The 14327-nt window shown below is 40.0% G+C and overlaps 1 protein-coding gene across 6 annotated transcripts in view; it reads right to left on the reverse strand.

Moving 5' to 3' along the window:
• The window catches only part of LOC127043008 (uncharacterized), a 57017-nt gene that overhangs the window by 19723 nt on the left and 22967 nt on the right, over positions 1-14327 (reverse strand). For 2 of the 6 annotated variants that reach the window (XM_050936664.1, XM_050936667.1), the window contains exons 2-4: positions 6786-6953; positions 2849-2939; positions 723-898 (exon numbers count right to left, since the gene is read on the reverse strand). In XM_050936664.1, coding sequence (XP_050792621.1) covers positions 723-898; positions 2849-2912 — 240 coding nt within the window. In that variant the 5' untranslated portion in view covers positions 2913-2939; positions 6786-6953. Of the gene's footprint in view, positions 1-722; positions 899-2848; positions 2940-6785; positions 6954-7835; positions 8005-14327 lie in introns of those variants that run through there. The other 4 variants (XM_050936666.1, XM_050936665.1, XM_050936669.1 and 1 more) reach the window with 4 other exon arrangements.

The following is a 14327-nucleotide window of genomic DNA, read 5'->3' on the forward strand; positions in this document are numbered from 1 at the left end:
CCTGCCCGTAATACATCATATTCTGAGTAAGTAGCCAGCAGCGAGGCCAGGGATGGCCAAACCGCAGCTCATGAGCAGCATGTGGCTCTTTTACAGTTGAAATGCAGCTTGCAGAGCCCCACACCTGCCCAATCTCCACATACCAAACTGGGATGGGGGCAGCTTTGGGTTTCTGCCCTGCAGCAGGGTGATGGTGCTAAGGGCTTCTGCCAGAGATGACTAGTGCCTGCTGAGGGGGCGGGTGCACAATTTAAAGGTTTGCCCCCTACAGCTTGAGTCATGCCCCCCAAACCCAAGCACACCCCTCTCTACTCTCAGAGGGCCCCTCCCTGCAGCTCCCAGGTGTTTGCTGCTGCCACTCCCAGCATGTTGGCTTCAGCAGCTGCCATGCACGGAGGGGGCCTGGCAGCAGCATGTGACTAAGTGGAGCCAGCAAACTCTGCAAAGATGGGGAGGTGGTACATGACCCTACGTGCCCCCACCCCATGTCATCTCTCGCTTTTGCCCAGCAGGGTGGGGAGTCTTGGGGCTTCAGTAGGAGCAGGGCTAAAGCCCTGACCCCCTGAAGGTGTTACCTGTGGGGTGGAAGACAGGGCAGAAGCCTCAAGACCTCCCTCCCCCCGAGGGCAGGCGTGTCCCGGCTCTCAAACTTCTGAAGTTTGTCATATGAGGCTCAGAGCTACTCCTGAGCTAGGCTTTCTCGGGCCTGGGAGATTCCTTACTATTTCCTTGAGAAGATTATTTTCTTCTTTGGATTCTTTTATCTTCTGCAGATATTCAGATTTTAACTGAGCCATTTCATTTTTCAGTTGTGAAATCTCTTCGTCTGCATTTGCCAGCTCCAGAACAGTAGCCTCATTGGCCTCCAGAAGATCACCGACCTGATTCTTAAGACTCGCTGTAAAACAAATGTACCAGCATGTGTGACTTAGATATGTCAAAAGGGAAACATACCTCTTATTCTTTCTTTGACAATGCACTCCTAGGGAGAGAGAGCTGAGGCCTAGTGCCCTGAGCATCCGATTAGGAAATGAGAACTCCTAAGTCTTAATGACACCAAATCAATCTGTGGCCTGGGGCAATTCTTTAAATGGGGGTGGGGAGGGTGGGTAATAAAATGTAGCTGCATCTCTGGCAAAGGGATTAGAGGTTAGTGGGTCTCATACTGTAGATCAGGCCCCCAAAGTGGGTCATGACCCCATTTCAATGGAGTCACCAGGGCTGGCATTAAACTTGCTCAGGCCCAGGGCTGAAGCCAAAAAACTTCAGCCCTGGGCACTGGGGCTCAGGTTACAGCCCCCTTCAGCTTCAGCTTTGGCTTTGTCCCAGCCTCCCTCCCCCCCCCACCTGGGGCCACGGGGCTTGGGCTTAGGGTCCTGTAGTAATTTTTGTTATTAGAAGGGGGTTGTGGTGCAATGAAGTTTGAGAAGTGCTTAATGGTTAGCCAGTGCTGAATATTATGCTTAATAAATACTGAACAAACGTATATAGTGTCTTTCCAATGCAATATAGATGGAATGAAAGACAACATGAAGCTGAATACAGAGAAGGTTTCTTGAGGCTTGATCCTGCATACACTTATCTAGGTGCTTAACTCCTGGTACATGAGCAGTCCCCTTGAGGTCAATGGAACTATTAATGTGCCTAGAGTTTAGTAAGTACGTGTTTAGGGGATCGAGGTCTCACTTAGTAGGAAGTTCTACTGATTAAAATTTGCCCATTCCCAGGTGGAAACGCTACCTTAGCAGCCACTATTTTTGCTCATGTGATTCCTTATTTGTGTATTAGAGGAGAGAAATAATGAGGACCAAGCTCAAGGGGAAAAAAATCCATTAAGTTTCTAAATAGTCTTTTTTCCTTTGTACTGTAGAGTTATTTTACAAATATTGGATTAGCTAGTTGTGTTAGTGGAGGGCAAGGTTGAGTACCAGGAATAAATGCTCAATGTGATTAGCTAAGAGTTTTGACGTGTGGCTCCCTTTAATGTTAGTAAGAGTTACAACTAAATTCCATCACTCACGGTACTACACTCATAGCATTTAATGTGGCAATATAAAGCAAAATACATGGTTTAGTGAATAGGGCACTAGACAGGGATGGGTTTACATACAAGTCACAGGCTCCTTGTATGATTTTGCATAATCAGTTAATCTGCACTGTAAACTGGGGGAAATATTTTGTTACATCATGAAGAGAGATGTGAGGGAAAATGCCATGATGATTGTGTGGTACGATGGTGATGAGGTCTGAGTAAGTTCTCAGATAGTACCTGGATAATATAACTACATGTATTTTCTGTAATCATGTGCCTAGACCAGTGGTCCTCAAACTTTCAAGTGACATTTCATACCCATTTGTCATTTAGCAAATTCTGCCTCAGCTCCTTGTTTTAAGCTACAGCAGAACCTCAGAGTTATGAACACTTTGGGAACTGAGGTTGTTCGTAACTCTGAACAAAAAGTGATGGTTCTTTCAAAAGTTTGCAACTGAACATTGACTTAATACAGCTTTAAAACTTTACTATGCAGAATAAAAATGCTGCTTTCTCTTTATTTTTTAGTAGTTTACATTTAACACAGTATTGTCCTTTTATTTGCTTTTTGTGTGTGTGAGGGGGGGGGTCTCTGCAGCTGCCTGATTGTGTACTTCTGGTTTCAAATGAAGTGTGTGGTTAACTGGTCAGTTCATAACTCTGGTGTTTGTAACTCTGAGGTTGTAACTCTGAGGTTCTACTGTAGCTTCTAATTGCTGGGTGAAAGATGTCCTGCCAAAAAGGATGTGCTAATCTGTGAATGTGTTCAACAAAGAAAAGGAACAACAGACCCAGATAAATGACATTGCTTCATACCAATTTGCTGCTGTAGTATTAAAGCTGAGTTGTGGTCCAAGTTGAGGTGACTGGGGGTTGCCATCTTTTCCTTAAAACTCCTTGCCTCCTGCTAATGAAATCCATTTGTTTAGCATTTATTACCAAGGAAATTTCCAGAGTTTTCTTCCCTTTATTACTTGGTTTAGTTTTCTTTTCATTCTTATTATTATGCATACATTTACTCTTCACCCCATGTGTCTCCCTATTGTTCTCCTTCATTCTTATGCTCCTTAGTAAATAAAAATGCGAAGCTGCTCTGAGTTTCAGTATTGCAGAGCCTCGTCTGTTCTGACCATGAATCTGCAGCAGCTCAACAGTTCAAAACTATTTTTAATCTCCTTTCCTGGCATTGCCATCTGTCTAGTGAAGAGTCCAGATTATCTGTTTCTAAAGCATTTCATTCCCGTGTCCCAGATTTGCTACAGCCCTTTTAAAAGAAATTCCTCGCTGGTGTTAGCTGCATGGCTGTACATTCTGATCCTGAGTACCACCAATTTACACCAGGGTTTTGGTTGAAGTTGTTTGTTCACATAAGCAAAACAGAGAGGCAAGGAAACGGGATGAAAAAATAGCTTTTGTAATTGCTGCTGCTTTAAATGTTACTTCACAATATTCTGCAGCTAAACGATTAATTTTGATTTTATTCAAGGACTGATCCTTATATCAACTTAACTGAATGTATTTCAAATAACACTTTTTCACTTTGCCTGCTTGATGTTATGCACAGCATTACTGTTACAGAGTGCATTCAATAGTCATTAAGGGGGTTATGTCAGTTGTTTTTCCAGGTATCACTCAATCAAAACCTTTTATCAATGGGTAATATACACAGAGGACAAATTCTCATTTTCAACAGCAAGTGGTCCAAAATAAACATGTCTCCTAAGCTCTGTAGGATGTAGGTCTGTGATCACATTAATGTATAATGGCATGTCTACTCTAGAAAGACGGGGGGAGGAGGGGTATCAGAGGAGTGGGTACTGTGTGCGCCAATAAGTTGCAACAGAGTGTGCATTGATTGAGTAATGGCACAGTTCCAAATATACTGCAAGACAAGAGGCCTTCAACTGGCCCTGATTGCATCATAGTAGCCAATGGGAGTCTTCCCAGTGACTTCAATAGGAGTAGAAAGAAGCCACTACTGGTCACTAATTTGCCCACTGGTACCTTTGCTAAAAGACTTTTCTTTGTGAGGTGGAGTACGTGTGTGCAATGTGTCCTTCCCGCTAAAACACAGTTCATGGTGAAAGAATGGTTCTCTCTATTATTGTTAGCTTAGTTTTTTTATAACACTTGTCTTATTTTTTTCTTCTGAAGATCTCTGGACTCTTTGGGTCCCTCTTTTCTTCTGTTACCCAGCAGCAGTTTCTGATTCAAATACCTCCTTCAGCTCACCACATCATTTCTCAAAAATGAAATTGAGGATATTGAATAACTAATTTTATGATTTTCTTTTTTATGACAGTTGACCATGACCAGTGGGCCACAACCTGCTGGCAACCAGGCATCTGAACTCCAGGAGCAGGGAGCAATTAACACTTTCACTCTCCCCCGCCATATACACCCCCCACCACCACCACCAAAAAGGAAGCACTCCAGAAATCTGTCAGACAGACAACTCACAGGGAACACAGGACCAGGCCTTGAACTGATGGTTTTAAATTGTGTGTGTATATATATTTCAAATCTAGTTGACACTAAGCCCGCAAGGTATATTCTCTACTCAATACATGCACATAGCTGCACTTCTCATTAATGAGAATTATGGACTAGATTTTCAAAGGAGTTACATAGGACATTCCATGCTCAAGTTGCATTTAGTTGCAGTGACTGAATGAATCAGGTAACAGAGTTCAAAGGGCCCATTCAAAGAACTTTTACATGCTGATCTTTCATCTGCATATATAATTGTTAAACACACCCTGCTTGTTAGGAAAAAAAAATCTAATCACATTTGCCCACTGAACATGTAGCATTCAGTAAAAAGCTATCACACCAAAGTATATGCAATGCAACAGTATCAAATCTAAAATTAACTGCCCTGCTATTGAGACAAAAACCCATACACACATGGACACACCCTTGATTTTTGCAACCCTCTGTTTATTCATGTGACTATTCTGGGGATGGCAAAGTGGAGAAAAAGGACTAATATCAACAAATTAATCTCCAATTATATAATTACTGTTTTTTGGTTATCTTCAAAAGAGGAACAAATCTGGAATCATCAGTAGTTTATAAAGATTTGTTCCCAACTCTTAGGATTAGGTTCTGCCCAGACATCGTATTAAATATAGTTGAACTGTACTAGTCACAAAAGACAGAGGCAAAGGATTATGTGGATAACAAAGAATTGCATGTGCAATATCAATACATTTCATATCTTTCACATGTTGATATATCATATCAACACATTACATATCAATACATATATCTATCTGCATGTATTCAGAGGTTTCACTTCTATACAATATTGGCAGGTGACCAATTTCACAGACATTTAGCAGCAGGAATGTTAAGTGCAGCATTACTACATCAACTTGTATTACTGGTATCAAACTAAAGAAATATGTCCTCTGTTCTAGCTGTCTCTCATTTTTTAAAGTGCTGTTATATATAATACCATCCTATATTTTCTTCTTTGACAGGGTTGCCGTGCAGTAGATGGGATGGGGGGGTGGAAGCAGTAGAGGTGATATATATTGATGTTTAGTAAGACATTTGACACAGTTCCATGTGACATTCTCATAAGCAAACTAGGGAAATTGTTTAGATTAGATTACTATAAAGTTGGATGCACAACTCGTTCAAAGACCATACTCAAAGTTATCAATGGTTCACTCTCAAACTGGAAGGGTGTACACAGTGGGGTCTCATTGGGGTCAGGCCGGGGCCTGGTACTGTTCAATCTTTTCATTAATGACTTGGAAAATGCAGTGGAAAGTATGCTTATAAAATTTGCTGATGACAAAATGGGAAGAATTCAAGCACTTTGGAGGATAAACTTAGAATTCAAAATGACTGACAAATTAGAGAATTGGCATGAAATCAACTAGATAAAATTCAATAAAGTGCAATGTACAACTACAAAATGGAGAATAACTGGGTAGGTGGTAGTACTGCTGAAAAAGATCTGGGGGTAATAGTGGATCACAAATTGAATTAGAGTCCACAATGTGATGCAGTTGCAAAAAGGGCTGATATCATTCTGAGCTGTATTAACAGGACAGTTGTATGTAAAACACAGGAGGTAATTGTCCTGCTCTACTCAGCACAGTTGAGGCCTCTGTTGGAGTACTGTGTGCAGTTCTGAGTGCCACACTTTAGGAAAGATGTTGACAAATAGAGAGTTTAGAGAAGAGCAACAAAAATGAAAACAGTTTTAGAAAACATAATGAGGAAAGGTTTAAAAAAAATGGCACATTTAGTCTTGAGCAAAGATGAGTGAGGGGGCCCTGATAACAGTCTTCAAATATGTTAAGGACTGGTATAAAAAGGACTGTGATCAGTTGTTCTCCATGTCCACTGACGGAAGGAAAGAAATAACAGGCTTAATCTGCAGCAAGGGAGAGTTAGGTTAGACTTTAGGAAAAATTAAGGGTAGTTAGCTCTGGAATAGGCTTCCGGGGGGAGGGGGAGTTGGTGGAAACCCATAACTGGAGGTTTATAAGAACAGGTTGGTGGCAGTCTAGATTCAGTTTCTCCTGCTTCAGCACAGGAAGCTGGACTCAATGACTTCTTGAGGTCCCTTCTAGCCCTACGTTCTTCTGATTCTCTGATTCCAAAACAAACCTTGCATGAACACATCATTCCCTTTTCAGGATTTCACAGCTATTTTTACCAGAATGAGGCATCACACACTTGAGATACAGAAAAGGCACAGTATATAAAAAAAAAAAGAGCAAAATCCTTTTACCTCCCTTTTGAATCTTTCATTTTCTGCAGAAAGTAGGCACCATTCCTCCAACTGCTGCTGGTTCTCAATCTACACTTTCTTTGTGAGCTGATTAATTTCCTCTGCTCTCTCAACCAGGGATTGCAGCAGATGCATGGATATATCCTGAGATTCTTCTGTCTCTGTTGCCTAGTTTTTAAAGTATAACAGAGAGTATTCTAGTTATTAACAGTCTGCTGCTGGCAGCAAAGTGAGAGCTCTAAAGCAGCTGAGACCACAGATACAATGAATGAGTTCATATGTTAAATTATGTATTAAAAATATACCATGTAGCTGAAATAGAAGAACCATTTACCATTCGACCCAGTGAAATATGGTATTTTAAATGTCAGGAAACAATTCTTAGCTTGTTACCTCTATAATATATATCATAATTAGTGGCTGGTTGGTGTATCTGAACGAACATGTTAACAAGAAGTATAGTTTCAGAATGTTTATATTTCTATGATACAGATTATATTTTTCTTTTTAAGTCACCTACATTTGTATAGGGTAAACTTTTAAAGTTGAATAAACAGTTACACAAGCAAAGAGCCATTAAAATTAGATCTCAAAGACTAAATATAAATACAACATAAAAGAATCAATAGATAGAAGCGGGATCTTGGAGTAACACAGTGCATTCAAGATGAGAAAAGAAACCAGTCTGAAATTTCTGCAGTGGTTTAACAGTTTTGTTGAACCAAAAATGTCCCTGAAGGTAATGACTGTTAAGCAGATCAAATTATAAATGTATTTTTCTGGCAGATAATCAGTATTCAGGGTATTTAAACACTGTTTCCTGCAAAACATCTTCTAGGCATCAGCATATAATCACACAAACATCATACCATGTCAGACTCTCAATAGCAACTGGAATGATTTATCTGGTTTTTACACACACAAGGCTTATTTTAGACAAGCTGCTATCAAGAAGGCCCCTTTCTTTTATTGTTTTGTGCACAAAGACTGTATTTCAGGTTTTTTGTTTTAATCCCTGTCCAAACTTAACAGCTGTTTCTTTCATTTTACCTTCATTGTCCTAGTTAGTCACTCTGTGCTCCTGCATCCCAAATTCAGCAACCCCGAAGCTCCTTGTGTGAGGCCATTACCTTCCATTTACATCCATATCACCCTTTGTGTTAGGCTTTAAACGACACAAAGCACAAGAGATGAGGCTTCAGCCAGCAAGACTGTTGGAGCAGCTGCAGTTGTGGCCTGCCATTAAAAATGTCAGTTAATACCAGGGGGATTAGAGGGTCTGAACAGTCACTCTGTAGCAAAATCTGATCATCACTTCAATGTACAGAGAAGGGGTAGGACTCATTAAACTGAGAAAGCCATTTCTAATTTTGGCCGTCTCCAACATTTATAATCATAACTTGTGTACTATCCAGCTACTTAAAAGGGCACGGTGCAGGGTGATTGTCAGCCTACAACAAAGGAGAATTTCTGCTCATGCTGTTTGGGATACCACCAAATCCAGCCTATTGTGAAAGGTTCGGACTTATACCATCATCTGCAACAGCAACATTTAGTGCCTGGTCGATTTACTCTATTCATAAATATATAATATGTCTCTTGAGTGTGTGTGCTCTTCATTGCTTTTCTTTTGAGTTAATAGTACACAGGCAATTACTGCCATTACTCTCGATTAGGGCTGTCAATTAATCGCAGTTAACTCACGCAATTAACTTTAAAAAATTAATCGTGATTAAAAAAATTGCAATTAATCACAGTTTTAATCACATTGTTAAACAATAGAATAGCAATTGAAATGTATTAAATATTTTTGGAAGTTTTTCTACATTTTCAAACATTGATTTCAATTGTAACACAATATAAAATGTACACTGCTCACTTTATTTTTTTATTACAAATATTTGCACTGTAAAAATGATAAAAAAAACAGTATTTTTCAATTCACCTGTAGTGCAATCTCTTTATTGTGAAAGATCAAATTATAAATGTAGATTTTTTTTGTTACATAACCATGCTCAAAAACAAAACAATACAAAAATTTAGAGCCTACAAGTCCACTCAGTCCTACTTCTCGTTCAGCCAAGCGCTAAGACAAACAAGCTTGTTTATATTTACGGGAGATACTGCTGCCTGCTGCTTACTCACAATGTCACAACAAAGTGAAAACATGCATTCACATGGGACTTTTGTAGCCAGCATTGCAAAGTATTTACGTGCCAGATATGATAAACATTCATATGCCCCTTCATGCTTCAGCCACCATTCCAGAGGATGTGCTAATATGCTGATGACGCTTGTTAAAAAAAGTGTTAATTAAATTTGTGACTGAACTCCTTGGGGGAGAATTGTATCCTGCTCTTTTACCCTCATTCTGCCATATATTTCATGTTAGTCTTGGATGATGACGCAGCACATGTTGCAGATTTGACAAAACACAAAGAAGGTACCAATGTGAGATTTCTAAATATAGTTACAGCTCTCAACCCAAGGTTTAAGAATCTAAAGTGCCCTCCAAAATCTGAGAGGGATGAGATGTGGAGCATGTGGAGCTTTTTCAGAAGTCTTAAAAAGCAACACTGATGTGGAAACTACAGAACTCGAACCATCAGAAAAGAAAATGAACCTTCTGCTGTTGGCATCTGACTCATGATGAAAATGAACATGCGTTGATCTGCGCTGCTTTGGATTGTTACTGAGCAGAACCTGTCGTCAGCATGGACGTATGTCCTCTGGAATGGTGGTTGAAGCATGAAGGGACATATGAATCTTTAGTACATCTGGCATGTAAATAACTTGCCAGATGTAACTGTTCTCACTTTCAGGTGACATTGTGAACAAGAAGGGGACAGCATTATCTCCTGCAAATGTAAACAAATTTGTCTGAGCAATTGTCTGAACAAAAATAGGACTGAGTGGACTTGTAGGCTCTAAAGATTTACATTGTTTTATTTCTGAATGCAGTTATTTTTTGTATATATTTCTACATTTGTAAATTCAACTTTCACGATAAAGAGATTGCACTACGGTACTTGTATTAGGTGAACTGAAAAATACTATATCTTTTGTTTTTTTACAGTGCAAATATTTGTAATAAAAATAAATGTAGTGAGAATTGTACACTTTGTGCTGTAATTAAAATCAATTTATTTGAAAATGTATAAAACATCCAAAATATTTAAATTTATTCTGGTTTAACAGTGCAATTAATCACGATTAATTTTTTTTAATCACTTGACAGCCCTACTCTCAATAAATCTTTATTAGTAACTTGAAATTTAGGGGCCTGATTCTCACTAACACTCAGGCTTGAAGTAGCCTTGAATGTAAATAAAGCACATCTGAAGATCCCTTTCCACTGCCAGACTAATGTAAAGGAATCTAAGTGCAAATGAGAAAACCAGGCCCTGCATTTTTTTTTCCTGTGTTGACCCTCTTTGTTTAGTAAACTATCTTTCTTAGAGTGAAGCTGAAGGTAACTCTCTTTGTTCATGTACTAATAACTATAATGAAGCTGCTTGTTAACGGTATTCTACCCCTTGATCACAGTATTGTTTTAAAATCTACCAGTCACCACCTGCTAACATGAGCATCACTAAAAATAGTCAAGTAATAAATAGATTTACATTGCTTTGGTTTGGTACAATCAGCGTTGGTTTAATTTTCTCCCTGAGCCCAGCTTTGCACAGACGGTGGATGATGAGGCAGGCAGTAGGACTTGGCAAATTAGAAGCCCTGATTCCTACTTCGATCTCTGAACAAGAAGACATGCTGCAGTGCTCCTTACTCCCAAGTGCAGCCCTGAACTGCTTCTGTAAAGTAGCTTCTCCTTCCTTATGCCCATCAACATACACACAATAAACCCGCTCCACACATAGCCCTTAACAAGAGTATCTGCACTTTTTACCCTGTGTAGCAGCTATTAACTGCAAAGAAGATTCCGCAGCCTTACCTGACCCCTGCAATACGGATGAGCAGTACTGTAAAGATGTTCCCCCCTCCCCGTTCCCCCTTGTTCTAAGTGTGTCGTATTGCTCCCACATCTATCCTTGGCTTTTCCTGCACACTCCCTACCTCCATCCTCCTTTGCTTCTGGTGTGAGAGACAGCAGGCCTCTCTGTAAAGGCTCATTCTTTCTTTCAAGCCCTCCTGCTGTGTGCTTTAGAAATGGAGATGAACAGAAGCTGTTTTTTCCCTTCCCTTTTGTTTTTAATGAGTGGATTTTTCTCAACTTAAGAGGATACATGTATGGATTAAAAAAAACAACAGAAAGAAGAAAAAAAACATTTTAGCTAGTTAGGCAGAGGCAGCAGGGAGAGCTGACAACAAGATTTATATATGGTTTCATTACTTTAAAATGTTTATGGGAATTTAGGGCTGACAAATGGCAGCGCTGGAGTCCCAGGTTCTTTGTCTATTCCCATGACAGGGAACAGCACACAATGCAACTGTCCCCATGAATTTATTTGCTCCAGGCAGTTTGGGTGAAATCATCTTTCGCTGTACCACTAGGTACAAGAGGTTAGTTCAATTCTTGGCCTCTTAGCTGTGACAGCCAACCAAAGCCAGTTGTTAGTGGCTTCTTGAGCTCTCCTGTGTACAAGGAGTGGGGACCACAGAGGTCACCGAATAGCCAAGTGATAAAACATTCAATCATTGGGTGGGATTTTCAAGTGTCACCAAAAGAGTTAGGGGCTCAACTCCCACTGAAACCCAGTAGGAGCTCTTCACTTAACTCCTTCAGATGATTTTGGAAATTCCATCCACTAGCAACGTGATCTGTATTTTAACAGTAACCTAGGGTGGAAGCATTCTATTCCAGTTCCAGTCCCTCAGACCATGAAAGTTTGAGTTTAATATGTTCCTGTATTCAATAGGAAATGCACTGCTTCTCAGCATTCTCACATACGTATGCTTTTAACCTTATGAATGTTAGAAACCCTGTCTGCAGATGATGTTGTGCCACTGCCATATGCGCTCTTTGACAATGCTGCAATCATCTTAATCCCATGGTTTAAGCCAGGACTTTCCTGATTCATTACTGCAAAGGAGCCATTAGAGGAGCATTGTGATGCTGTTATTTCTGTCTCTGACAACATCAGCGATTCATCTGAATCAAGCAAATTCTGCGGATTAGCTAAGATGACTGCTTGTCCATCTGGCATCCCAGCTTCTGAAAGCCCCTCTGACCTTGGGCAGGGTGCAAGCAAACAAGATGCAGTATCTGGAGAATGTTCTAAGTAGCCAGCTTCACCATGACTTGCTGGTCCAGTGTGTATCTGGGAGTAAATGTCTCTGGAAGTCATGCTGTGAGTAGCACCTGGACTATTATTATTACTAATTAGCTGAACAGGTATTTTGAAATCAACTTCACCACCTATTATATCAGCCACAATATCCGGAGTAGTATCTGCTGTTGGTTTATGTCTTCCATATGTGCCTTCTTGAGCTATGCTTGAGGAACATGCCAAAGCACACTGTGATTGCTTAGATCTCAATGTCTTCCTTTCAAGTGGGTTGAAAGGCTTAGAAGAAGCAAGAGACCATACACTGTCAACTGACCCCCCTAGTCTATATTTGGAATATTTTAAGGATTCATCCTCATCCTCCTTACTGAGCAAAGCCTGCAAACTTCAGCTAGATATCTGCACCAGTGGTTCCCTGAGTCTTAGCTCCCTGGCTCCAGCAACCATGGCCCATACCAAATTGTTCTTTTTCTTTCAGATCAGTATCATCTTTCTGGGCATCTCTGTTCCAGTCTGGAGAAGCCACCATGTTGTCATCCTGAAGCTGAGCTCCTTCAGCATTCCCTGAGGTCACATCCAATGCTGTGTTGGGCATTATGCTATTCATACTTGTTTAATTCCATGAGGTTTATTATGAACTTGCAATATCAAGACAGCCAATCAGCAAAAGCTTTCTGCTCAGAACCCTGACAAAAACGAATATGATTGTGTTAAAGTCCTGGAATTTGCCATGGTGCATCTCAGCCATGTCATATTTTCAATATACAAGTATAATACAAATGTGGGGAAAGGCAATGGATTGAGCAGCTAGCGAAAGAGACAGGGAGTCAGAATTCTTCGATTTGGTTCATGCTCTTCCCACTGACCTCTTATTTGACCTTCAGCAAGTCTCAAGACTTCTGTGATCCAGTTCACTTATGTGTTAAATGGATGTAGTCTGTAGATATGGGAAATCCCCACTATTGTATGAGGAGACAACTCAGTTGCCTTTGGTGAATTTAGCCCTTGACTTGTCTTGAGGTGAAAATCAAGATTTACCAATCCAAAATGAAGCATAAATTGGTGTTTACTTTGAGGGATGACAAATCTTGAGAGGCATCTAAAAGAATAAATGCACATTATGTGCCTTTGAAATATTTTCCTTTGAAATCAACACAGATATAGGGCTGCATTCTGTAAAGTATTGAGCTTCTTGGAGATGCTGAGATGGGGGATGAGGGTGATGATTCTCTCTCAGAATCAGATCCTCATAGTCTTATCACAAAACTCTTTTCAGCAACCATGAGCTAGGATATGAAAATATTTACTTCCCTCATAGATAATGTGTTATTGTTATAAGTATTTTTATGGCCTTCATCACTATAGTATATGAGCATCTCTCACAACAAATATATCCACACAATATTCTTGAGAGGGAGAGAAGGATTATTATTTTACAGAGGGAGAACTGAGGCATGGAAAGATTAAGTGGCTTGACAAGGATGTATGGAGCAGGCTTGAGAACCAAATCCAAGTGGTTCATCATAAATATTAAGGACTAGATTCTGATAGCAGTGTTCACTCTGAGAACAGCTTACTTCATCAGTATAGTCCCATTGATTTCAAAGAGAATACTCAGAGTAAGGTACTATTCATCAGTAGCAAGGGTGTCAGACTCTGGCCCTAAATAACTACAGCTTGTAACAGACACACTCTTTGTGATATGACCCTGATACACGACTCTCCAGAAGGAAATAATCACAGACCACAGACATTATTAACAGCCAGAATGACTTCTGGAAAATTGCTACTGAGGATGAACAAGCTGAAAATTTCTGATGGAAGTAGACCTGATATATTTATGAAATAGTGCTGTCTAATGGCTTTATACAGAAAACAATCATCAAAGTCCTTCAGTAAAATAGTTTGCATAGAAATCGTTGAACTTTTAAAATTTGGTTTTAATAAGTTCTGTACTAAAAAACAAACAAAACACCATCAGCTCCTGAGATATTGTGGGGTATACCACAGTCTTGCAAAGAATGAGGAGGCTCCAGAAAAACCATGTGATAGCCAGGCATGGTGCTGCCCACAGAGCAAGGAGAGCACAGCCACTGCACAAGCTCATTAAGTGCTGATGTTTGGGCCCCAGTTCAACAAGATTTTGTTTGTGTGTGTGTGTGTTCATTCCCTTTTAATTCAATGGGACTAGTTGGATGTTTAAAGATAACCTTTTGCTCATGTGCCTTCCTGAATCAGGACCTTGGAAACTTATCACCTAGCAGCAACAGAATTTAAATTAAGCCTTTGTGATTCTATA

This window comes from Gopherus flavomarginatus, chromosome 1 (assembly GCF_025201925.1).
Source record: "Gopherus flavomarginatus isolate rGopFla2 chromosome 1, rGopFla2.mat.asm, whole genome shotgun sequence".
Taxonomy (NCBI): Eukaryota; Metazoa; Chordata; order Testudines; family Testudinidae; genus Gopherus; species Gopherus flavomarginatus.